The sequence below is a fragment of the Peromyscus leucopus genome, chromosome 23, assembly GCF_004664715.2.
Source record: "Peromyscus leucopus breed LL Stock chromosome 23, UCI_PerLeu_2.1, whole genome shotgun sequence".
In the NCBI taxonomy this organism is placed as follows: domain Eukaryota; kingdom Metazoa; phylum Chordata; class Mammalia; order Rodentia; family Cricetidae; genus Peromyscus; species Peromyscus leucopus.
Window position 1 is genome coordinate 14,216,958 of NC_051082.1, and position 27,111 is coordinate 14,244,068.

Here is a 27,111-nt window from a genome sequence, read left to right on the forward strand (position 1 = left end):
CGAAGTACAGGCAGGAGGATCAGGAGTTGAAGATCCTTCTCAGCTACATAGTGAAATTAAAGCCAACCTAGGTTGGCTCAAAACTCTCCACCCCCATACACAAAAAGGTTGACTAAAAAAAGAAAAAAGAATTAAAATTTATGGTCTTGTGAAAGACAGAAGAATTAGATTCTCCAACACAGAAACACTTCTATGAGAAGGCTGTAAAGCCTCCTGGATTTCCCAAGGCTGTCTCCATACCAACACACAAGCAGACTTCCACACACCTTCAATGTGTGTGTCTGTGGGCCAAAGGGTTTAGATGCTGGAGAGTTTCTAGGTCCCGAGAGAACCTCAAGTATTCACCCAGGTCTCTGAAATCTAAAATTCCAATCTTGGGGCCAGCAAGATGGCTCAGCAGGTAAGGGTACTTGCCACCGAGCCTGATGACTTTGAGTTCGATCCCTAGGACTCACCTGGTGCAAGACGAGAACCAACTCCCGCAAGATATCCTATGGCCTCCAAATGCCACTCTTCCACCCCCAACTCTCTCTGTCTCTCTGTCTGTCTCTCTGTCTGTCTGTCTCTCTCTCTCTCTCTCTCTCTCACACACACACATACATACATACACACACACACACACAAATACGGAAATAAAATTCTTATCTTTTAATATTGTCTAGTAGCAACAAAGTAAGAAAAATAAAGATTAAACTGGGCGGTGGTGGGGCACATCTTTAATCCCAGCACTCAGGAGGCAGAGACAGGCAGATCTCTGTGAGTTTGAGGCCAGCCTGGGCTACCAAGTGAGTTCCAGGAAAGGCGCAAAGCTACACAGAGAAACCCTGTCTTGAAAAAAAAAAAAAAAAAAAAAAAAAAAAAGGAGAGAGAGACAGAGGTAGATTTCCAGACTCAAAACTATCAAGAAAGCACTACCCTTTCTTTGAAAGGTATTCCTTTCGGCCTTGCTCACCCATACATCATACCTGCTTCTATGCAATCAATCCATAAATGCCCACCCCCCCAGCGATGGAATGTTTCTTTAATGACTATACACAGACCTTTTTTCTTGCCATTCCATAAATACTTCAATATAGCAACTCTTTACACAGTGTTACATTGTATCAGATCTTACTCCTGATCGGAGACTGGTTTTTGTACCCACAAGGCATATTAGAACCAGCCTCCTTGACCTGGTCATTTACAACTAGGTCCCTCGTATCTTTCTCAGGTACCCAACACAATTCTCCTTTAAACTCACGTGGCTCGACAGTTTCCTGCTACTCTTTCTTCTAGCTGAGATATCTTCCAAAGTCTAATTACCAAGAGACACACCAGCTCCCACATGTGGACTTGACCACACACACACACACACACACACACACACACACACACACACACACCTCCCTGATCCCTAGTTCACTGGTCACCTCCGTCAGTTAACTCAGTCTATAGCTAAAAGCCCTGAAAAAGCCCTCTGTCTGTCTCTACAAAATTCGAGGGAGGAATCTGGACTCACTAGGTCCACACAACCCAGGGAAATAAGTTCTTGCTCCATTTTTAAGGTGGGAACACTGAGGCAGCAGAGCCCAAGTGCCAACTAAGAGGGTTCATCACCCTTCCCAAGAGCTTGCATCCAAGTCTGTGGGGCACACTCATCTTCAGTCCCTAAGGGCCCTGTCTTCTCCACACAGGTATCTTTAGGCCAGTGGTTCTCAAACTTCCTAAAGCTGTGACCCCTTAACACAGTTCCTCACTGTGCGGTGACCACAACCATAAAATTATTTTCGTTACTACCTCATAACTGTATTTTTGCTACTGTTATGAACCATAATGTAAATATCTGATGTACAGGATATCTGATATGCAACACACACACCCCCCCCCGTTTTACCCCCAAAGGGGTTGTGACCCACAGCCTGAAAACCACTGTTCTAGAGGAAGGCCCAAGACAGACATTCAAATGTCCCCAGAGGAAGGACCCGAGGCTTCTCCACGGGACAAAGGCGGCTAACCCACAGGAATGGCTGCTCAGGTTATATGCTTTCTCTGTAGCCTCAGACCCGCTCCCCTCAGGGTATACCAATGGCTCATCTAATCCCAAGGCCCGCAGAAGCCCTCACTTGGCCTCCAACCCTGGCTGAGACCACAGGGAAGCAGGAGGCTGCTCCAAGTATTGGGGGAGCCAGTGGTTGACCTACCCCAAGCCAGCCATACAGGAACCTACCAGAAGGGATGAAAAACGTGTAGCCTTGCTTCAGCTCAATTCTTTGGCACCGTTCCACGCGGTCTCCCAGGAAGATGTCACTCTGTTTGCCGGACAGTACCCATTCCTCATACAAAGCCAAGTTGTGCAGGGTTGGAGGGATCAGCCAGAAGATCTTGGGAGGCAAAGGAGGCAGTTAGGCCAAAGTCTCTGGTTTCTTCCAGGCTTGCAACAAACCCCAAAGCCCCACCTCCTCGGGGAAGGATAAGGAGGGTGGCAAATCCATCTGTCTGGGCTCCCCAAGCAGGGCTCAAAGGGTCCCTGAGCCGGCCAAGAGGGTTCTGGCTACCTGTGGGGTATCTCCATTCCCGCTGAAATACCAAGGCAGGAATGCTTCCTGTGCTGGGTGGAACATTTTTTCTCCTGAGCCACAGGCTCGTCTGGGAGGTGGGGAAAGGAATGGAAGGGAATTTCCTAAGATGTATGATAAAATGGCCCAATAAATAAACTCAGCCTGTGCTCACTTTGGACGAAGAAAAACATCTGGAATCAAGTGGGCCGACTTCCTCCCAGAGTCTCTTCTAACACTGTCGTTTAAAAAAAAAACGGATGTCCACGAAGACCCAGATGAGCCAGGCACACATGGGCATTCTCAAGACACACCTGCATCACCTACATCCATGCAGGGACATCACCCCACAAAAGGAGACCTAGCAAAGTACCATGAATATACATCCCACTACTTCCTTTTCAGAGTGGTGTCCATCCCTGGTGTAATATATTCTTGCTCAGGCAGGCAGTGACTGCCACCTCTACTCCGAAGCTAAAAAAACAAAGCAAAACAAAACAAAAACCCAGAGACAATGCTGAGGAACTTCATGCTGGTGGTCCTTAGAAGTTGCAAACTGGCCTAAAGTACTTAGAATACAAGACAGGCTAAGTAGGTATGAACAGGTGATCCTCGCCCTCCAAAAGGAGCCAGGAGGTGGTCCCAGGGGATAGAGCGGTCCTGGACCATGGGGAAGAGAAGTAAAGGAAGGGAAAAGCCAGCCTCTCTGCGCACAGAGGCGTACAAAAGTTACCGATACTCACCTTCCCACCACGGAAAACATGGTACCACACAGAGGTGCCTCCAAAGTCAATGTGGAAATCAGTGAAACAACCCTTCACGCTCATCAGACAGTACCTGCAAGTACAGAAGCAGAAGTTGGGGGCGGCAAACGCAAGCCAACCCCAAATCACGGGAGGCGAGCAGAGCCTCAGAGACACCTGACCTGATGCCCTTTTATAAAGGTTGCAGATGGGGGATTTCCTCCTCCTTTTTTTTAAGAACTGAAATCTAAGTAGAGTTTCCCTCTTGGGGGATGCCCCTAGGATCAGGTGACAAATCTCAAGCATGGGTCATCCACCCAGAAGCTCAGAGACCAACGCCTTGGTTTTCAAGTTCCCAAGAGAACTGGCAACCCACAGGCCGCTATCAGTTTCGACCCGGACCTCCTCCCCGCCCCCGCCCCAACTCCGAGGCTTCCTCTCTGCTCCTCCCCAGCTCTGATAGCTTCAGCTCTCCAGGGCTGCCAGCCAGCCCCCTTTGTAGCAGCTGGGCCCCCTGGAATTCAGTAGTAAACCACCTGCCATTTGCCAATTACCAGTCCCCATTCATCTCATTCATTCAACCAGTAGTCCAGCCCAGGAATGGAGCAGAGCATGGAGAGAAACGGGTAAGAACGCAGACGATCCCAGCCTGCCCTTGCTGACGAACGCCTAGCCGTGGAGGGTTATACCGATGAAGTGACATGACGGATTGGCTTGCCAAGTAAGCAACGAAGCTAGAACTCCCACCCAGTGTGAGTCCGCATAGACGAAATGTCCCAAGTCTAGGAAATCCAAAGAGGAAGCACACGGACAGATCAGCGGTGGCCAGGGGCTGGGGTGGGGGGTGGGGATGATACTAGTGAGTCCGGGGTTTCGTTCTGTCACGATGAAAAAAAATCCTAAAATTGACTGTGTGGTTGCACCTTCCTGGGAACACGCTAGAAAACGCTGGGTTGCACACTTTTTCTGTGTGAACGATATGTGAATTTTATCTCAACAAAGCTGTTTTATCTTTTTTTTTTTTTTTTTTTTTTAAAGTGGAGGAATTAAAAGAAGGTCTTGGGATCAGAGAGGGGTGAAGAACTCCGGCAACAGAAGCCGGATCACAGGTTGTGCATTCAAGGAGAGAAGAAATTCACAGCAGCGTCCCTCTCCCGTATGAGCACTCCCGTATAAGAGGCAGACAGCCCAGTCTTTCCTGCAGGTAGACAGCAGTCTCCTGTTCCTCCCCCTACATGCTACCGGCCCTGGGGGTGCACAGAGCCAGAGTAAGAGGGGGCACCCCACTGGCTTCCAAGTCCAGGCCTGGCCAACAACAGTGTTAGCTCCCCTACCACTGACCCCTAGCCACGAGAACCCCAAGGGGGGGCACAAAAGAGCTACCTCCCCGTCCTCATGCCCATCCTGGCACCTACAGCGGCCCGCGCACACGCTTACCCCACTGACCTCTCTTCCCTGCTGCACTTTGCTCTTCCGTGGTTTGGGGAAGAGGGATGGAATGGGGCGGGGACCTGCAGGGAGGAGCCAGCAGCAAGCCCTAGTGCAGAGAATGGGGGGGGGGGAGAGCGCGTGGGAGTGGACTGGCTTGAAGGTTGGGGCGCTCCAGGAGCCCCTCCTTCTGGTTGCCTTTTGCACCTCTCTGTTCAGGTGGACCCGGGGATCGGCAATATGCAGGCAGCGTGCCCCGCGTCCCTCCTCCGGATAGGCTGGAAGGAGCTTTAACCATGTGTCTGCGGGAGCCTGACAAATCAGAAGGCCTCCCGTACATCAGAGCCCCGCTGCCTAGCAACCCCATCGGAGGGGTGTAGTTGACAGCCCAGGACGATCACGAAGCTGGCACTAGGTCTGCTCAAGTCCTGACTGGGCAGGCTCCACACCCTGCCGGCCCGCTCACCCAAGGCGATGCCAACAGGTCCCCTGACTTAAGACCTGAGCCGTCTTCCCTCCAAAGAATGGAGGGTTCCTGAAGCCCTACCCCACCCCACCCTCATGGACCACACTGGCCTCTTTCCTCGAAGCTCCACTTCAAAATATTAGTCCTCATTTCCCTAAAACCAGCTCTTCCTCGCGTTTTATTTTCTCTTCTTTTTTTTAATCTAACCTTGGTTTCCACCCCTTTCAGGCCTCAGCTGAGCACAGACTAGAGAAAACAATTTAAGTGCACGGGGTGGAGCCAACTGAACGAGCTTCCTCCAGCCTGCAACGAGATGCCCACGGGGTACCTCCATCAAGGAAAAAGGGCCGGGGTTGGGTTGTCCAGCTCTAGGATCCCTGGGTCTGCTTGGCCAAACGGGTCACTCCCACTTAGCCCATCTTCCGGCCCCTCCTGTGCCAACCCCTCACATAGAAAACTAGGGTTCTCTGGATGTGTGCACGGGGAAAGTTCTCCAAGTGCGGTCTGTGTCTGATCTGCCCTCAGGGGCCCACTGTGTGCTAGAACCCCACTTCCAGACCAGCCTCTTCTAATGTGGACCCCTCCTTCCAGTGCCCACTCCACCCCTCCCACCCTGAGCCCCCTCATTAAGCCGAAGGGGCAGGGACAGACCCGCTCTGTACCGGCCCCTGCAGTCCAAAGGCAACCCGAAGCTTGCCACCCCAAGGCTCCCACCCGCTCTGACTGGGGGGCTCCCTCCTCGCTCCTGCTCGCTCTGGCATGACGCCTTTGCACTGACCTCTACCGCTTCCTCCTCCCAAGCACACCGCAGTCACATGGGCACCCCGGCTCGGCTTGGTGCCACAGCCGCTAAAGCTTTTCCCCTCCGCCAGCCCGCCAGCTAGGCAGGCTTCCGCAACGGCAAGGCTGGACAGCCACGCACGCGACACCCCAACCCCCACTACCACCACCACCACCACCACCACACCAGGTGGCTTCTATGCACCCTGCAAGTTAGCAGCTGAAAATTGCTGAAAATCTGTAGCCGCGGGAGCTCAGTCCTTGAGGGGTTGGAGGCCCCGGGATAGAGGAAGGCGCGAGGTATTAGGGGGGGCGCTGCACCTGCCTCACCAACTTTGGGGGCGCGGCCTGGGGTCCGCAGAGGCCGGGCGGCCCCACCTCGCCCTCCTCTCTCTCCAACTTCCAGAAACTCTCCCCGAGGTGGCCCAGTTGGCGTCCCCCTGGGGCTTAAGGTCTGATGGGGAGACCCAGGGAAGCTGGCGACGGGTGGCGGGGCTGGAGGCGCCGCGCGGGCGCGAACGTACACGCCCCACACTTCCAACCCGCCCCGGGGAGACACAAAGAACAGCTCAGCGACGCCGCCGCCGGCGGCCGTGCATCCCGCGGGCAGGAGGCCACCCACACCCGCCCCACGCGCCACAAAGGAGGTTACCCTCGGCGGCGGCGGCCGGGGAGCGGCTCCCGGGCGTCCCCTTCCGCAGAGGCTCGACGCGCGCCAGATCGGCGAGGCGACGGCAGCCGAGCCCCCTCCACCGCGCAGCCAGGCCCCAAGCCCAGGACGCTGGGGGCCCTCTCGCGCCGCGCCTGCCTTCCTCGGGGAGACAGGCGCAGCCCGTGCTCATCCCCGCGCTGAAACTGAACACCCGCGCGGCGCCGAGGCCGCCGGGGAGGTGGAGAGGCCGCGGCGACACCGAGATGAGCACCGGGCCACACTAGGGCACGCGCCGTCACACACTCCTGATCGCCCGCTCGCCCACTCCTGGTCTCCCTGGCAGTGGCTTGGAGACTACTGGGTCCGGGTTTTCCGGAGTGTGGACGCGCACCTTTGCTGCCCAGGTGGTGACCTAATAAAGCCACCTCTCTTAAATATTCACCCTCTGGCACAGCTGGAGGGAGGACCAGAGCTAAGCTTTCTGGGGAGTCCGTGATGGGGAGGGGTGAGGTTCTGAGACTAGCTGTGTGACCTTGGGTAACTTCTTTCTTCTCTCAGGGTAATTTCCTAGGAGGTGGTAAGCTGAAGTTTACTTAGCTAGGCATTCTAGAAGAATCTTCCCTTACCTGCTCCTCAGTTGCCCTGTAACCCTAGGAATGCAGAAATTATTGCGGGAATTCATTGAGATAAATATCCATTAATTAGAAACGACATTGTTCAACTCAAACTTCACACACCGTAAGCTCCGTTCCCACATTTCAGATGAGGAAGCACCTATGTTCAGAACTACAGCCCCTTTTCCTGGACACTAGCCTAGAAGTGGGCAATCTCCCAGTCCCACACCAGATCTACCTGGCGAATCCCAACTCTAACCACAAAATCTGAATACACAGCCCAACTTCAATCATTGACTAACTTTAGGCAAAAAAAGAAATGTTCAACTCAAAAGTCACCTCAGGATCACAGGGGGAAGAGACTCTTCCAACCTTGGCCCCTATACCCTTCCTCCAAAGCCACAAGGAGGTAGGAGACATCTGAATGCCTTTGAAGAAGAAGCAGAAACCAAATTCCGTTCTTTGGTCAAACACTGTATACTGTGAAAAGCCAGCAATGTTAATCAGTTCTAGCTAAAGTGTTGACAGTAACCATTGGTTATACTCATGATCCTATAAAGCCAGTGTAGGCTCTACGTCACCCTTCAAGCCCATCACCCCCACATTAAGTACGCAAACACTGAACCCATTTCCAGGTGCTTAATGACCCCTCTGTACCTCCCAGTGTTCTATGAGCTTAGATTGCAACTGGTTGCATTTTTTTTAAAAAAGCAGGTATATGTTTTTCCTGTTGAAAGGTAAAAATAATAGCTCCAAAGAATATTCTCTATCTTGGGTGTGAGCAGCCTTCATTGGGAGGTGTCCTTGAGCAAGAATTTTTGTCTCTGGAGTTAAAGAAAGCTGACAGAGACCACTCTGGTATCTGGACTAGACAGTTCAAACGAGAGGATTATTATTATTTTTAGGTACCAAGAATCTTGAGGTCTGGAGTCCAGTATCTGTCCAGGACTGACAGTTTTCCTACCTGGTAAGACACAGGTGATCACTTATGATACCAGCAAACGTCTGAACTGAAAGGGGAATGTGGCTGTAACAAATGGGAAGGAGGCTTGGCTGAAAAGCAGAGAACCCCTGATCCCAAAAGGCCACCTGTGCAGACAGACGTCTCATCCCACCTACGGACGAGACTCCACATTTCACATCTGCTGCACACTCCTGTCTTCCCACAGCACAGGGGAGAGGCAGGCCAGGGCAAACGAAGCCTCCATACAGAAGGCCAAGCTGGGTCTCCCAACGAAGAGGAAAGGTGTGCGCTGGCCTGACGCCTAAGCATGCGGTCAAACTGTCACCCTGTTTCGGCTTCTCCCTCCAATATATCCCCCAGATTTTCTTGTCATCAGAGCAAAAACATATAGTAAAATTGTGGGTGGGGGTGAGTGGGGGTGGGGAGGGGGGAGTCCAGTCCCTTCAGAGTCATCTGGGCTACAAACATATGCTTTACTCGAAGCCCCCTTTTTTGTTGGAATTCTGAAGTCCCTGACGGTCTGTGGGTCCACAACCCATCATGACACTAGCAACTGCCACTAACCCCTTTCTGCAATGCATCCCCATGCCCAATCCTCCTCCTCCGTGGAAAAGGTGCACACATGTCCAAACCTATCGGAGGGTGGAAGCTTCCAAACATGCCCAGGGATTCATTCAAGCTGGCAGGGCTAAGCTGGGGCTGGGGCTCAGCGGGGAGGGCACGTGCCTGGCATGTGCCAGGCTCTGGGGTTCCACCGCAGCACCAAAGAAAGAAAGGGGAGAGGAGAGCTGGGCATGTAGCTCAAGTCGGCCGAGTGTTCGTCTAGCAAGTATAAAGCCCTGGGTTCAAACCCCAGCATGACCTAAGAACAAGCCTGGGGGAGGGTTGGAGAGATGGCTCAGTGGTTAAGAGCACTTGCTGCTCTTCCAGAGGACCCAGGCTTGGTTCCCTGCACACACATGGTGGCTGACCACTGTGTGTAACTCCGGTTCCAGGAGACCAAATACCCTCTTTTGGCCTCTGTGGGGACATATAGTACATACATACATACATATGCAAACAAAGCACTAGCTCACATAAAATACAAATAAATTTAAAAACAAGACACGGGACCACATGCCTGAAACCCCAGCAGTCCTGAGATTGATGCAGGGGCCTCAGAAGCTCAAGTCATCATTGGCTATGCCGCAAATTCGGGGCCAGCCTGGGCTACATGAGATCTCGTCTCAAAGAAACCACCATCCTTCCAAAAGAAAAAGAAAAAGAAAAAGAAAAAAAAAAAGAAAAAAAGGAGGTAGAGCTACATCTCTATCCCTTAGAGTACGGGCTGGACTAATTAATGAACACAACAGAAGTCAACAGGATATGACTTTCAAAATTAGGTCATAAGAGCACTATGGTCTTCCCGGAAGCACTCGCTCTGGGGAACCAGCGGCCATGCCATGAGGACATTCAAGCAGCCGGGGAGTGGTCCACACGGTGAGGAACTCAGCCTCCACTGGCTGCCTGCCAACAGCCACGTGACTGCTCCATTTCAGAAGCCGGGCTCTAACCTTCAGATGCGCGCAACCTAGACCGAAGCCTTGACCTAAGTTCTCGATCAAGAGCCCTTGATCGAGAACCACCCTGCTACTTTTAGAGTCCAGACCTGCACCAACTGACGTCACCTTTGGTGTCTGAAGCTTTGGAGGAGTGGGGTGGAGGGGGAACCAGACGATTGTTTAAGCCTTGAACTCACAGGTATCCTCTTACCTTCGCCCTTCAAGGGCTGGGAGGATTGCAGGCACGACCCACCACATTGGAGCCCACCTTTTTTTTTTTAAGGATGTTAAAGTTAAGGACAATAGCTGGGCGGCAGTGGCGCACGCCTTTAATCCCAGCACTTGGGAGGCAGAGGCAGGCGGATCTCTGTGAGTTCAAGGCCAGCCTGGGCTACAGAGCGAGATCCAGGACAGGCACCAAAACTACACAGAGGAAACCCTGTCTGGGGGGGGGGGGAGGTTAAGGACAATGTCTAAGCAACAATAAACAACCAAGTCAGGGATGCACCCCAGTACTGTCACTCACCAGGCAGGACTTTTCCAAGGTGAGTAATTCTCAAGAATCAAAGCATCTCTGCAGGGTAGAGAGGAGGGGAAGGGGGGGGGGATGGCAGAAATGCCGGGTAGCATTCATCGGTACACCCTTTCATTCTCTCTCTCTTTCATAGGCTACTGTTCTGTGGTCCATTGAGACACACTAATCACATCTTTTCCTTGTTGGCCTCTCTGCCTCGTCCCGGCTACAATAGACGCTCCATGAGAATGCAGATGTGGCTAACTGAGAGCGGCCCCTGGCACCAGAACTGATCCATTAACACCCCCGAGAAATCTTTCATCCCCCTCCGTCTCATGTACCCAGATTCCAGTCACCTTCCCCTGCCTTAAGAATCTCAATGGAAACCTATTAAAATTCCTAAACCTCTGACCACCAGGAAGCAGTATAAATCCCAGAGGCAGGGAAAAAAAAACAAAAAAAACCTAATTTGTCACAAGTCCCCTCCATGTCGCAAACCTTCCATTCAGGAGGGCCGTCAGCTGTCTGCTCTTGTAGGCGCCTCCAGCAAGGAAGCGCTGTGATTTCCAGAAACAATGTCATTTTAATTAAATTCCACAGAACCATTCCACAGTCCCAGAGGACTCCATCATGGTAGGATTTTTTTTTTTTCACCTTGCTTATGAACATTTGAAATCAGCCTTCTTTTCAGCTGAACAAATGGACTATCTCCAAGGTGACCACGTCCTTCCTAGCAAGGTTCAAATCCTACAGTAAGTTCCCATGGCCACTGACGGAGTTTGGAAATCGATTTGAAACAATACATCTGAGACACATGGGCCTAAAAAGTCACATATTTATGCCCCATTGTTTTGGTAACTAGAGAGTCCCCTAAATGTGCGTAAGGCTATTTAAAGGAATCTCCCCAGAAAGTACCGACTATACCAAAGCTCTCAGAACAGCGAGGCAGACCTTAATAGGCATTTATATCACCCAGGACTATTTTACTTCCTAAATATATGCCCAGGTGTGATCACCTCTTGCCTACTGAGATGTAGGCCAGGCAGCAGCCTCCTCACACCTCCAATCCACACAGCAGGAGCATTTGCAGAATGCAAACCCACAGGAATGCATCCTGCTCTGCTTAGATTATCTCAGGGACAGAGAGAGAGAGAGAGAGAGAGAGAGAGAGAGAGAGAGAGAGAGAGAGAGAGAGAGAGAGAGAGAGAGAGAGAGAGAGAGAGACTGCCCATATTCCCAGCACTCAGCGAGTGTAGGCACAAAGATCTCAAGCTTTGGGCCCAGCCTGGGTTATCTATTGAGACCCCCTCAAACCACACTCCCCAAAACTAGGAAAATTGCTCAGTGCTTGTTTTCACCTGCCAGGCAAGCATGTAGACCAGAGTTCAGATCGCCAGAACTCACATAAATTCTAGGGTGTAGCAGCCTGACTGTAAGTCTACTACCCCACGAGGCCAAGGCAGGGGATCCCTGAGGTGGCCTGGCTAGCTAGACTAGGTATATTTGGGAGCTCTGGCATCAACGGAGAGACCCTCGCCAGATGATTCAGCTCAGAGCAGTACCAAAACTTCTGGTACCATGCTTCTGTTGGTGGCCTCATCCCCAGGTCAGCTTCCATATACCTCTGTCACCGTTGGATAAATATCTGCCTCTCCATAAACTGAACATTTCATTAGGACAGAGACCTCATTAGGGTTCTCCTACCCTGTGTCCTCAGCACCATTAAGATGCTCGATTCGCGGTTGCTGAATGAATGAATGAATGAATGGGTACAGTCGCTGGACCAGTCATAATCTGCTTCTTTCTCCCAGCTCTGTCTTCACCATTTCCCTTTCTCCATCCCTCCCCAATCGTCCTCCTTTCCTCTGCCCTCCAAAGTCCAGTTAGGAACCAGAGGTAACCCAATAGGTAAAGCACTTACTTCACGTGCCTGGCCACCTGAGTGTGATCAATTCCCGTAAAACACCTGACCTCTAACTTCTGCATGCACGTTCTGGTACGTGCCCACACACATGCATCACAGACACACAGTAATAACAACCAATTGTTAAAGAGAAGTAGTCAGGCGTGGCAGAGCAGGCCTTCAATCCCAGCACTCTTTGGGAAGCAGAGGCAGGGGGAATCTCTGAGTTCAAAGCCAGCCTGGTTTACATAGTGAGTTCCAGGTTAGCCAGGCCTATGTAAAGAGACTCTGTCTCAAACAAAACAAAGAATAAAAAAACCCCAAGTTAAATGCTGCCTGCCCTCCAAGAAGACCCCTGGAGACCAAGAGCTCAAAAGGATTCGCCTGCCTGGTTTTTGTTTCTCTTTCCCTAGAAACATGGCAGCTTATGCTACAGGGCACGCTCTAAGCAGGGTGAGTGAGGACGGAGGTCCTTGGTCCTGTCCATCTCTGTATCTGCCCATCTCAGAACACTGTGATTCAGTCAGAAGAGAACAGAATTGGAAACGAGCTTGCTCCCCTCCCTCTGCACCTGGACCATCTTCTCCACCTTTGAGAAAGCCCAGATCCAAGGAATACATTGAACTTTAGCTTAGAGGGGAAGAAAAATGTCCACGAATTAATGAGGGAGGGAGGGAGGGAGGGAGAAAGAGAGAGAAAGTGACAGAAAGAGAGAGGCATGCTGAGAAACGCAGGGACAGAGTGCTAGCCTGCCTTACAAAGCCTGGCACGCGGTCTGCATTGGACACAGGCTGAATGGAAGGCGGAGGGATTGAGGAGTTCACGGCTGAGATTTCCTGGGGGCATGGCTGGCAGCAGGGCTCCGCACAGATGCTAACGGATCCAGGCTGCCAGCCCCAGTCTTTTCTGGGCAGCCAGCACCTCCTTCCCATTTTGGGGAGAGAAGCAGAGGGTCTGACATGGCAGGAGTATCCAAGGTGACTTCCTCCTCCAGATGGCCCATTATTCAAATCCCTCAATATGAAAGGACCCCCAAGTACCCGGGTCCAGACTGAACAGCAGGCTCGGGAAGATGCTGGTCACGTGATCTGCAATGAGGTCTTTCTCTGCTCTCAACTGTAGTTACCTTCCTCACCCTGGCCACCCTCCAACCCATAGGGCACCAGGGAAGGCACATCCTGAGATCTGGCTGACACTGAGCTCTGCTCGGGGGAGTGCTTCCGGATGGGATCAGAAGTTCCAGGTTACAAGCACTTGCTCCTCTCACAGAGGGACCAGGTTTGGTTCCCAGCACCCACATGAAAGGTTCCTAAACTCCTTGTCTTTCCGGGGGGGGGGGGGGGGGGGGGGGGGGGATCTGATGCATCGCGCACACACACATTGTGCCCATATACACAGGCACTCACACACACACATATTAAATAAATCTTTAATTAAATTAAAAATATTTTAATTAATTAAATTAAATCTTTTTAATTTAATTAAATAAATTAAAGAGAGAGAGACGCTCAACTAGCCCAAGTCCCGTGTTGCTCGAAGAGCAGTGTCCTGTCCCTCTGAAAATGCCACTCCCAGGACGCCGTCACAATGAGGGCATAGACCAAGGTTTCAAGAACAGATAACTGTTTACCCACACACAAACACGGATGCCACAGAGAGGACTCCCGTAATTCCTCTCAGACCTCCAGGAGCCGAGTAGAGACTCCAGGGCCAACAGGAAGGAAGGCCTGACCCCTCACAGGGCCCAGAGGCCTCCAGCCCCGGGAGATGAGTGGGGGTTTGTTCACACCCAGGGACTCCTCTCTCCTGTCACCACTGTACTCCAGCTGGGGGTCAATCCCTCACCTCTGAAGCAACACTGAGACCCGCATCGAGGACCAGGAAGTCCCTGGTCAATACCCACAAGTCTGAGGTCCACCCCCACCCAGTCGCCCCCCCCACCCCCACCAGCCCAGCAGTCTTACTTCTTCACTTTAGGGTATTTCATCTCCGCAAGGGCATTTGTGGCTTCCGTCTGCTTTTCCTTGAGGTGCTGGGGCCACATGTTGTCCACCCAGTCCACCAGGTCCACCTGAAAGGCAGTCCAATGTAAGCACCCCCAGGAGTCTGGACCTGCACACAGTCCAGAAAGAGCTACCCTTCTGCCTGAAGAGTCCCCGGGGTGCCTTCAGCTAGGCGGCCTCACCCACGCCACCCTTCCAGGTACTGGATTCAACTCTGCCTTTACATTTCCCCCACCATACCCTAAGGGACTAGCCTCAGCCATGCCCACCCGGCCACTCCGTCTCAAGAAGCAAGCAGCTGAGGGCAGGGCCTCACGGGAAGCAGGTGGGTGGCAGACGAGGATGGAAGGGGCCACGAAGGCTTTGGCATACCACAGTGGGGCGCTTGACGAGGTGCTCCAGCTTCGTGTGGCTGAACTCGAGGCTGATGACATTGTACAGTTTGTCCCGCTGTGCCTCTGGTGTCTCGTAGTAACGCACGAACTGGGACATGCTCATCTCGGTACCCTTCTGGGTGTTCACGTCCATCACATCCACCAACCGGCGACTCCCTGGGGACAGAAGGGACACACGGTTCCCTGGGACCAGCTTACAACTCCAGATCCCATGAGGAAGCACCGTCCGCGCCCCCCACATCTAACAGCTGCTTCTCCTACAGAGTTCCCCACTCTCCTCACCTCTGCTCCCAAGTCTGGCCTGTCTTATGTCAGCTTGATATAAGCTACAGTCATCAGAGAGAGCCTCGATTGAGAAAACACCTCCGTAAGATCGGACTGCAGGTCAAGTCTATAGAGTAGTGGTTCTCAACCTCCCCAATGCTGTGACCCTCATGTTGTGGTGACCCCCAACCACAGAACTATTTTCATTGCTATTTATAACTTTAATTTTGTTACTGTTATAAGTTTTTGGTTTTTTTGTTTGTTTGTTTTGTTTTTCGAGACAGGGTTTCTCTGTGTAGTTTTGGTGCCTGTCCTGGATCTGGCTCTGTAGACCAGGCTGGCCTCGAACTCACAGAGCTCCATTATGGGTCTTAATGTAAATATCTGTGTTTTACGATTGGCTTAAAGGACCTGTATGAAAGGGTCATTTGATCCCAAAAGAGTTGTGATCACATAGGTTCAAAACCACTGCTATAGAGCAATTTCCTAATTAATGATGGTCGTGGGAGAGGGCCATGCCCACTGTGGGCGGGGCCACCCCTGGGCTGATGATCCTGGGCTCTATAAGAAAGTAAAATGAAGCTGGGGCGGTGGTGGCGCACGCCTTTAATCCCAGCACTCGGGAGGCAAAGGCAGGCGGATCTCTGTGAGTTCGAGGCCAGCCTGGGCTACCAAGTGAGTTCCAGGAAAGGCGCAAAGTTACACAGAGAAACCCTGTCTCGAAAAACCAAAAAAAAAAAAATTAATTTGCATGTGTTTCTGTGTACCAGTGTATTGCCTGCATACGTGTATGTGTACCATGTGCCTGTGGAGGCCAGAAGTGAGCGTCAGATTCTGTAGAACTGGAGTTAAAGGTGGTCGTCGTGAACCATGGTGTGGAGTGCTGCTTACTGGCTTGATCCCCATGGATTTTTCAGTTTGCTTGTTTGTTTTGTTTTTTCAAGGCAGGGTTTTTTCTCTGTGAAACAGTCCTGGCTGTCCTGGAACTCTGTAGACCAGGCTGGCCTCAAACTCACAGAGATCCACCTGCCTCTGCTTCCCGAGTGCTAGGATTAAAGGCGTGCGCAGCCACCACCCGGCTCATTTTACTCTTTCTTTTTTCTTTTTTCTTTTTTTCTTTTTTTTTCCGAGACAGGGTTTCTCTGTGTAGCTTTGCACCTTTCCTGGAACTCACTTGGTAGCCCAGGCTGGCCTCGAACTCACAAAGATCTGCCTGCCTCTGCCTCCCGAGTGCTGGGATTACAGGCGTGCGCCACCACCGCCCGGCTACAAATTAATTTTTAAAATAAAAACAATGGTTTCTAAAATAAAGTCTCACTTGGGGCTAAGGAGATGATGACTCAATTTGCAGGAAAGCGTGAGTTCCATCCCCAGAACGCACCTAAAAAAGCCATGTGTGATGGTGTGCCCTTGTAATCCCCACTGCAGGGGAGGCAGAAACCAATGGGGCGCTCTGGCCAGTCAGCTTAGCCTACACTCACTGAGCTCCACATCAGTGAGAAGCTCTGCCTTATAAAAACAAGGTAGATGACTCCTTAAGAAAGATATCCACAGTTGTCTATTGGCCTGTAAAGACAGGCTGGCAGACGCACACAAAGACATTCACACAAGGTTTCATTTCTGGAACTAGAAATTTGGCTCAATTGGTAGCATCCTTGCCTAATACACACAAAGTGCCAATTTGAGGCTCAAGTATCGCATCAACCAGGGAGGTGGTACACACCAGCAATTTCAACACTCGGGAGGCTGAGGCAGGAGGATCAGCATGAGTTCAAGGCCAGCATGTCTTACACAGAGAGTTCTAGGCAAGTCGAGACCGTAATACTGGACCCTGTCTCAAAAAAAAAAAAATCTAAGGAGAAAAAAAATCTCATTCAAGTTGGCAGATAACTTGGTTTCTTTGAACCTCGGCCTTGAACTTGTCAGACCGACGTGCCGATGGGGAAGAGAAATCACACGATTCCTTAAGTAACTGGCACAGAGTCCAGAACACCGATGCTCCGTTAACCCCAGCACCAACCGTGACTGCTGAAGCCCATACTGTTCTCCTGTCTTTCTTTCCCGCTGTTCTGTTAAAGACCATGGGTGCAGGCACCTCACTGTTCTCTAACGGGAATCTGGAGAAAGGGGCCCGGTACACGCATGAGCTAGGGACACCATGCCACCTCTCAATGCTGGTGCAATGAAAAGAGCACGTGCCTCCTGATGAGGACAGTCCAGCCTTCCATCACGGCCTCTCACAACATCCCAGAGGAAAAGCTCTGAACAGAGACAGAAACCCTCCAGGTTAGGCCCAGGTCCTTCCAACAAGCAAACCTTCGGCCTGTCTTTGCCCATCTGTGAAATGGGAAGAGGGGTGTCTCTGGAACTTCAGCCCTGGAGGAGGAAATGACTGAACCTTGAAGAGGGAGAAAACAGACGCAAGGTAGCCTGCCAAGTTCTTGGTGATTTATTAAGGAGACTAGCAGCTCTGGCTTGTCATACTCCAAACGAACAGGGCTGCGGTAGGAAACCTACCATCTGGTCTGAAAGGACCCTAATTCCTCACTATCTCTGGTGAGGAATACATGGTGCATGGAGACTTAGAAACACTCAACAACCACCGAAGTTGAATCCCTTTATTCGCTGCAACCCCCAAGGTTACAGCTCCATTCACCTAGGGCTGGCACACGGCCACCTCGGGGCCAGCCGCTGATCCAGCCCACGGCCTGCTTTTCTGTTTGGTTTGGGTTTTTAAGCCAGTGACTCCTGTAGTTCAGGCTGGTCTTAACAATGCAGCCCAGAAGGAACGTGAACTCTTGATCTTCCTGCCTCTGTCTCCCAAATGCTGAGATCACAAGCATGGAGGATACGCCAAGCTTTTTTTTCCCCCCAAAGACAGATCTCCCTACACGGCCCAGAAGGATCTTGAACTTTAGACCCTCCTGCCCGGCTCTCCCGACTTCTGGGACTACACAGCCATACCACCATGTGTGGTTCTGCTGCTTTCTTGGTCTTTGTTTGTTCCTTTTTAAAAACAGGACCTTGCTATCTATAGCCCTGCCTGGCCCCAGAACTTGATACGTAGAGGAGGTTGGCCTCAAAACTAATGACGAGGCCAGGCGGTGGTGGCACACGCCTTTAATCCCAGAACTCAGGAGGTAGGTAGGGGCAGTCAGATTTCTCTGAGTTTGAGGCCAGCCTGGTCTACAGAGCGAGTTCCAGGACAGCCAGGACTACACAGAGAAACCCTGTCTCAAAAACAAAACAAAACAAAACAAAAATAACAAATGCTGTGATTAAAAGAGTGCATAGCCATATTCAGCTCCTTTATTATTATTATTTTTTAATCCTTGATTTATTTTATTTTTTGAGACAGGGTCTCACCTTGTGACTGACTGGCCTTCAGCTCACAGGGATCCACCTGCCTCTGCCTTCTGGCTGAGACTTGATTTTTATTCCTCTAATTTAAAAGCTTCACATTTATCTCACGTTCTGACTCGGCATGTGCCTTCAACACCTTCATACCGATTTTTCTGCTCCTTCATAATGGAAGCACACTCGATCCCGTCACAGATACTAGCACACATGTTCTGCGACCTGGACAACTTCCTAAGAACTTCAGGTCTCCTGGCAAGAACTGCTCCAAGTCTGCCTTGGCATACAACAACATGCAGACTTCAATGTTTTCCTGACCTTCTCGGTCTAAGAGTAAACAAGCCTATATTCCCGAGGTTTGGGACAACCTAGTTCTCTTTGTATTGCAGGAAGCCCCACAATGATTGCATGTCTAAGGCTAGACCATTTCTGAGCGCCTCTAAGCACCATCCCCAGAAGAGCATTTTTTACATTCTTAAATGCAGTAGTAGACAGGAAAGAGTATTTCACAATTGTGACAAGAATTGAAATTTGAATTCCTGAGTCCACACAGAAGTCTGTTTGGCACCGACCAGCACGCACTGGGTCTGTATCACTCACAAGCTACAGTAACAGAGCTGAGCGCCTGCAACGGACACAAAGTGCATCGCTCACAAAGCCTTAAATATTTGCTCTCTGGTTCTTTCCAAGAAGTCCGTCGACCCTTGCACCAAACAGCTCTCGATGAACCTGAACGCTGATTCAAGCTAACAGCTCATCATTTTCAACACCTCATGCCCAGCTCCGGGTAGAGAACTGCCCTGTAACAGGCCAATGGCTAGTATTGGTGAAATGCCTCTCGGGAAATAGAAGCTGTTATAAAAATAACTCCTCAAGCACACAGAAGAGCTCAGGTGTTCTTATCTCTTGGATTCAAGGTCCGGTTTTCACAGCAACCCTGAAGGAAAAGTAGAACCGACTGCTGTACAAATGAGGAAATCGCGGCCACACATGGAGCGATGACTGGTGTCCCCTGGAACATGCTCTTTCTACCAATTACCATCGCTGCCGCTGGCCGAGCTCGTCAGCACAGGCACACCCCCTCCACGGCCATTTTCACGGCCACTGCTCTGTGAGACAGAACTCCCATTGCACTCAGTGGACGCGGGAGAGACTGGACGCTTGGACAACTTAACTTGCCCGAGCATGCCCAGTCAGTACAGAGCTGAGATTTGAAGCTAATTTGATGCAACACCAGGTCTCGGGCTCTGCAATGCTGCCTACTTTCATCGCATGCCAAGGTTGAAAAAGATTACCCTTGCCTTCCATGACTCCCGTTTCCAGTGGCCGGTTGCAGCCCCCAAGACACCAGGGAAGCAGATCTAAGCTAAAGCCGCTGTGTGTCTGCTGCATTGGGAAGGTGTACATCCACCAGGGGGCATCCCTGGTCTTTGCTGAAGATTCAGGCCACACTCAAGCTGGTTTCTTAACAGCCCAAGGGCCTAGACCAAGTGGTCTTCCGTTAGGTTTTCTCAGAGTTCCACTTGAGCGAGAAACCACTGTTGGCACCCAAAATATACCACCCCCACCCCCCCACCCCACCCCCACCCCCGCTTCAGACAGCCTCCCATTCTGTTCACCTCTCCAACCCTAACTTCACTCAGGATCCAGTTGGTGGGTATTTTTGCTGGGCAGCAGGAGAAGGGAGACAAAGTATCACCATTACAACCCCCGAGGCACCATCAGGCCAAGCTGAGGCACTGAATGTGAACGCTGTACAGACAATACTGTAGACAAAACAGCTTGTAGATGTCTCCTCCCACCACCTGGGTCCCAGGAACAGGAGGAAGTCAGGTCACTGGCTTGGCAGCCACGGTTTAACCATGAGCCACCAAGTCTCACCTGGGCTCTCTAACTCTGTGAACGAGAGGAAGGTTGAGTCCTTAACTTCTTCCCATCCCGTGGGTCACGAGACACCTCGGAATGTACTCAGGACCCCTCTGGGCACCTGGGATGGTACCAGGAGCCTTGGATAAGGTTATCAACCCGATAAACCCTACTGCAGAGCCCAGGGAAAGACAGTAAGAAGTCAACTTTAACTTTTTTCCTTTACTAAAGAACTCTTTCTTCAGCCGGGCGGTGGTGGCGCACGCCTGTAATCCCAGCACTCGGGAGGCAGAGGCAGGCGGATCTCTGTGAGTTCGAGGCCAGCCTGGGCTACAAAGCGAGTTCCAGGAAACGCACAAAGCTACACAGAGAAACCCTGTCTCGAAAAAAACAAAAAAAAAAAAAAAAAAAAAGAACTCTTTCTTCAACGAGGACATGAATTAGATCCACAAATTAAAAACAAGCAGCCCAGGTTTGCGTAGGACAAGGAAGACAGTCAGAATTCAAACCAAATTCTTGGGATTTCTCTTCGAAAACCATTGAGTGAGGTCCTTTGTGTAGGAACCTCTCTTAGGACCGACATACTCCATCCACTCAGCCTTCGTCACTCAGCTAATTTTCCATCAGCGTGACTAAGGGAAGTTGGAGTAGAGGGGTAAAGGGACCATCGGGGACAGGAGAGTCTGTCAGTCAGCCTGAGCTGTCTGTACCCCTGTAATCCCCACATTCAGGAGGATGAAGAGTTTGAGGCCAACATGTGCTACATAGTGAGACCATGTCTCAAAAAGAAAAAGGAAAAAAAAAAAAAGCAATTATCTCTTTTCCCAGGTTCACACTCAGATCTGCCACATTAGCAAAAGAGCTGGGTCTCTGAGGACGAGTCCCAGCGCTAGAAAGGACAGTACCCCAAAGAGACAGAAAAGATGGTTCAGCCACAAGTCAGTACCCAAGGAAGATAGATCCACGTTAATAGAACTGATCTCAGGCAGTAGATTACCAATACCAACGCTCTCCTTCCTCTGCCCTCCCTCTGGGTCTCATTGGCTCTCTGGGCTCACAGACTTCACATGAATCCAACAGATTGCCGCTGCAGAAATAAGTCTGTAGCCCTGTGGCCCCCTGATCTGAAGGCTCTATCAGTCAACTCCAAGAGTCATGGGCTCGCAGCCAGGAGGAGGCTACCCAAAGTCACCTTGATGCTAACAGGAAGCACGTACAAGCAATGACCCCAAACTCCCTGTGAGCTTTAGAAGGGATGCAGATACGTTCCACATCACAGCTCTGAAACGCCATTAATCACCAGGAGGCTTTCAGAGCTGGTTTTTCTACTGCTCCTAGAATTACCTACTCATCCATCTCACATGGGTAACACATATCAGATGGGACAGTAAGTGTGGGTTTGTAACCTCCTCTGCTCCACAGTTTCCAGCAGTGAGACCTTAGGTATGTTCCTGAGCCTCTCTGGGCCTCGGGTTCCTCAGCTGTAAAAGGGGAACACTAGGAGCACCCCTCCTGTCCTGACAGAATTATCAAAAGCACATGGTAAGCCCAATAGTGGGGGCCCCCAGGACTCTGTTCCAAACTGAAGAGTGTAGGAAAAGAGACTTTGGTCATTCAGACCAAGTAGATACTGTAAGACTCAAGACAAGTCTCCCCAGATTTAGATATTTATGAAGATGGATGCAAAGGCCCAAATATCTTCTGGACACTCATCTTGACACCTCTCCAGGACTGTTCCCATGCCTCAAAATTCTGATCTTCGGCCGGGCGTCGGAGGTGCATGCCTTTCATCCCAGCACTGGGGAGGTAGAGCTAGGCAGATCTGTGAGTTCGAGGCCAGCCTGGTCTATAGAGCGAGCTCCAGGACAGGCACCAAAACGAGACAGAGAAACCTTGTCTCGAAAAACAAACAAAAAAATTCTGCCCTTCATGGACAGCAGGCATAAGACCTAAATCCAAGGCAGGCCAGACGGCTTGATGGGTAAAGAACTTGTTGCCAAACTATAGAATCTTGAGTTTGATCCTTGGAACGCACATCCAGATTGAGAAAAAGAACTGACTCCAGGAAATTGTCCCCTGACCTCCATACACCCAGACACATATACAAACAAAATAAATTTTAAAGTATTTTTTTAAAAAGGAGAAACAAAGGAAACACACACACACACACACACACACACACACACACACACACACACACAAATTTAGGCAGACTAACCAACAAACCTGATCTAAATGTTACCAGGCAAGGAAATCAGAGAAGTTACCCAAGCCAGCAACAAGGAAGCCTTCAGGATGACGGAGGCTGGACCAGCCACGACACTTGTACAGAGGTTATGAACACAGACCGTATGACAGCAACCTCAGCACTCAGAGCCTGGGGCAGGAGGACCACCACAAAGGCAGGGCTATCCTGGGCTATGAGACCCTGTCTCAACAGGCAAAAGAACAAAACAAACAAAAAGCAGAAACAAACCAACAAAAAACTCTCTGTGTTCACACAGATAGGCACAATCTTGGTGCTTCCACTCACTGTTTTTTTTGATCAGGGACAAATAACTCTGAACCCCAGATTTTTTTTGTTTTGTTTTGTTTTGTTATGCTCGGGTTTACATAGAGAAGGTAAGCACTCTTACCATTGAAGTATAACCAGCCCTGAACCTCAGTTTTGACTTCTATAAGCTCAGTGCTTGCCCAGCAAGTTTGAGGCACTGGGTTCACTTCCCAAAACCAGGACAAAGAAAAGATAGGCGAGATCCTCGGCTCATAATATTTCTCTGTCAGTGGTAGATGATAAGGCTATTCATGTCAGTCTCCAACTTACGGTGACTAGACATGACTTTTCGGCTTTGTGACAGTGTGAAAGAAAAACACATTCAGAAAAAAAAAAAAAAAAAAACATACTTTGAATTCTGAGTTTTGATCTGTTCCCAGGCAATCCAATACTTTTAGAAGGCAGCACCAGCCAGCCAAGGCTCCCACTCAGCTCTGTGATCACAACGCGGAAGGGCTGGTACCCTACAGCGTGCCGTTGCTAGGCAGTGACGTTCAGGAGCACAGATACTGTAAATGCATTATAGACTCTTGTTTTCCTCTTACAATGCTTTTATGACCCCATCACGCGTCCAGAAGCGCTGTGTTTATTATTTAAGGAGCTACCCCTAAAGGCCAGCGATTCATGCTGGGAAGAAACAGTAGGAGGGTATGTGTAGTTTCTCTGGAATCTGACTATGATTATTTAACGTCATAGTAAATCTGTGAGATGGGTGAAAGGACCAGGCAAGGAATATGATACTACAACTCTTCTTGGGGTGGTGATTCTGAGTGCTCCTGCCTTCGTGCCCTGGCCGCCCTGCATGTCTACCCTTCCGGACAGCTGGGACCCTCCACACTGCTTGTCCTTCCTTGACTTCTGTCTTGAGCTCAGATTTAATGGAGCTGGAACCAAACAAAACCTACACCACACCCGAGACACTTTTCCTTTGGGATCCAACAAAAGCCTCGTCTTCCACACACCGAAATTCGAGCCCACATCTGAAGCAGATGGCCACAGACCATCTGAGCGACTCCACGGGCAGAGAGCCAGGCCTCGGGCCTCATTTGTGAACTGGGAAAGCAGGACTAGAGGAAGGCTCAGAACCTTTTCCCAGATTAAACCTGGGAAAAGACGGCACTGGCAGTGGTAAAGCCTTTGCCTGGTACTCAGAATGATCGTGAGTTCCATCCCCAGCATATCGGGTACTAAAAGAATTAAACAAACAAATAACAAAAGCCTACACCAAAAAATTTTCTTAATACATTCATTAATATGTGTGTATGCACACACGTGTGTCCGCACCAAGTAGGTCCTAAGGATTGAACCTGTTCATCAGGCTTGGCAGTAAGTGCCTTTACCCATCTACCAAAGTCTACAATTTTAAACAAAGCTTTGAAAGGTCTGAACCAAGCATGGTGCATAAGTTGACAATTCCAGCCATCAAGAGACTCAAGGCAAGAGGACAGAGAGTTCGAGGCCAGCCTGGGATGTATAGTAAAACTTGTTTCAAAAAAGGGAAGAGGTTGGCCTAGAGAGATGGCTCAGCCATTAAAGGCGAGGCTCACAGCCAGAAATATAAAAAAGCAAAGAAGTTGGGGCAGTGGCACACACCTTTAGTCCCAGCACTGAAGCAGAGGCAGGCGGGTCTCTGTGAGTTCAAGGCCAGCCTGGTCTACAGAGAGAGTTCCAAAACGGGCAGTCAGGGCTACGTAGAGAACCTATTTTTAAAAAGCTAAAGTAAAGGAGAGTTGAATGGACGGCTCATTGGTTAAGAGCACTGTCTACTCTTCCAGAGGATCCAGGTTAGATTCCTAGCACCAGAGGGAGGCTAACAACCCTCTGCACCTCCAGTTCTGGAGATCTGATGCCCTCTTCTGACCTCCTTGGGCACTTAAAACACGTGGCACACAAATATACACACAAGCAAAATACCTATATACCTAAATTTTTTTTAAAAATTAAAAAAAGAGGGTGGCAGAGGTAGGCAGAGCGGCGGCAGAGACGCAGTCATAATAAAGACCAGAAACTGAACTTTTACCCGCTGAGAAGTTAGTGAAAACATGGAGATTAAGAGCTTGGGCAAGCCCAATGCCACTTTGAGATCTTTGGCAGCAATTAACCATGCAGCTCACACAGGATTGAGCCTGTATGATAATGAGTATTCAGAGATGGGTAATGCCTGGGGGGGCACTCACCAACCTAAGACAGAGCACCTGTGTGGCCTGGGCAGACGTCTCCATGATGGGTAAGGTGACCTGCTGATGTCCCACGCAACCCAAGTCAGAAGCTCATTTTTTAATAAAGGGGAGACCTGCAGGTCCCTGGCCCCCATTTTGAGTAACTGTTGCCTTGCTAGCTGACCTTGACCTTGATATCCTCCCTATGCTAATTCCCTGCCAGGTTCCACCCTCCTGAATGCTTAAGGGAAATTCCTTGTCTGTGTATCATGAATAATGGGCATTAACAGCTTAGATGCAAGATTGTAAACCGTCAGTAGCGAATTTCTGTCCTCCGGGGTCCTCCCATTGTGCTGTAAGCCTGTATTTAAGACCTCCTACCCCCTTCAAGAAATGACATTCGACATTTAAAATTATATATATATATATATTGAAACAGGGCCTGGAGAGATGGCTCAGAGGTTAAGAGCACTGACTGTTCTTCCAGAGGCCCCGAGTTCAATTCCCAGCAACCACATGGTGGCTCACAACCATCTGTAATGAGATCTGGTGCCCTCTCCTGGCCTGCAGGCAAATATGCTATACATATAACAAATAAATAAATCTTATAATATACAAAAAAAAAAGCTTTAATCCCAGCACCCAGGGAAGGAGCCATCTCTGTGGAACGCGACCAGAACGGGATCCGAACATTCTGCCTGAGGCCAACCCAGGGCCCAGCTGCCGATCTTGTGAAACCCAACAACTTGGAGGTGTTGGTGAGATTGCCCTACTGAACAACCTGGTCCGCTGAGATCCATTCAGGAGAGGATTCAGAATCCTACAGTCTCCAGTCTGAGGAAACAAGATCAGCTGAGGAGTTGACGAATGAGCAAAATGTGACCTGAGAACACAGAAGGAAGCACCGCCCAGCCATGGAACCAGATCACCAGAATCATAAGCCTACCCTACACCAACTGGGAACAGGTAAGCCCCCATCTCCGGACTGGCAGATTAAGTCTCTAGCCCCTAGGACCTACCCATTGGAGTCCCAGGGACCAGACAGCTACTTGTCTCTGTTCCCCAACCAAAAAAAAAACCCAACCCCTACGAACCTAAAAACCACTGAAACCATAAGCACACCCTGCACCAACTGGGAACAACTGCTCCTGAGACAGAACCCACTAACACTGACTGGACTAAGCTGCTCCTGAAGACACAGAGCCCAAGAGCAACAATTTAACCAAGGACTCCTAGTGGACCAAGACTATCAATTGGAACAAGAGAGGCACCTCCAGACACAGATACTGCCTGCACCGAGCAGAGGAAGAGATGAGTAGATGCCAGTGCAAAAATACAGGTAACATCATAAAGACCTATATGACAACATCAGAGCCTAGTGATTCTACACCTGCAAGACCTGAACATACCAAGGCAAAAGAAGCAGAAGAAATCAATCCTAAAAATGACTTTAAGAAGATGATAGAGGCCCTTAAAGAGGAAATGAAAAACTCCCTTAAAGAGGAAAAATTTTAAAAAGAAAAAAAAAAAGGAAGGAGACTAGACACAACACGTTTTTGATCCCAGCACTCGGGACAGAGACAGGCAGATTCTGTGGGTTCTATCCAGCCTGGTCTACAGAGTGAGTTCCAGGACAGCCAGGGCTACACAGAGAAATCCTGTCTCAAAAGAACAAGACAAAACCAAACCAAACCAAACCAAAAAAAAAAAAAAAAAAAAAAAAACAGGAAACAGAAAAAAAGAGGCAGGAAGATCAGAAGCTCAAAATCATCTTCTGCTACACAATGAGCTCAAGGCTAGCCTGGGCTACATGAGACTATCTCAAGTAAGTTAATTGTTTCATTTTAAAGTAAGTAAAAGGTACGGCTGAGGAGATGGCCAGGTGGGTACAGTGTTAGACGCACAGGCGTAAAGACCAGCGGAAGAGCCAGGGGAGGGCTGAGGGACTGTCCACCCGGCTTGAAGGTGGGAACATGAGGGTCCGGGAGCAGGTCCAGTCAGTGGGTGAGCTCCAGGTTCAGTGAGAGAACAAGGATCCGAAAGAAAATGGACAGCCAGTGAAGGTAAAGGCTGGCTGCCGAGTCCGATGACCTGAGTCTGATCATCCGGGTTCAGTCACAAGGTTGAAAGAGAGAAAGGTTCAAAGTTGTCTCTTGGTCTCCGCATTTGTGCCATGGCCCACATTCCTACACACACAATAACAAATGTCATTTTTAAGGAATTAAAAATGACAAATAAATTGCAAAGTTACGAAGAAAAACACCCAACATCGACCTCCGACCTTTGTACCCTCATGGAAGTCTGTACCCGTGCACATATGTACACATACGTGCACATATATACATACACAAACACACGAAGAGTTCTAAGGATA

At 50.1% G+C, this 27,111-nt stretch overlaps 1 protein-coding gene across 12 annotated transcripts in view; it reads right to left on the reverse strand.

The window, feature by feature from the left end:
• Kdm2b (lysine demethylase 2B) overlaps positions 1–27,111 on the reverse strand; it is a 127,444-nt gene that overhangs the window by 82,738 nt on the left and 17,595 nt on the right. For 11 of the 12 annotated variants that reach the window (XM_037198700.1, XM_028885870.2, XM_028885871.2 and 8 more), the window contains 4 exons: positions 14,515–14,693; positions 14,104–14,210; positions 3,278–3,371; positions 2,207–2,360 (listed from right to left, as the gene is read on the reverse strand). In XM_037198700.1, coding sequence (XP_037054595.1) covers positions 2,207–2,360; positions 3,278–3,371; positions 14,104–14,210; positions 14,515–14,693 — 534 coding nt within the window. Of the gene's footprint in view, positions 1–2,206; positions 2,361–3,277; positions 3,372–6,603; positions 7,146–14,103; positions 14,211–14,514; positions 14,694–27,111 lie in introns of those variants that run through there. The other variant, XM_037198701.1, reaches the window with a different exon arrangement.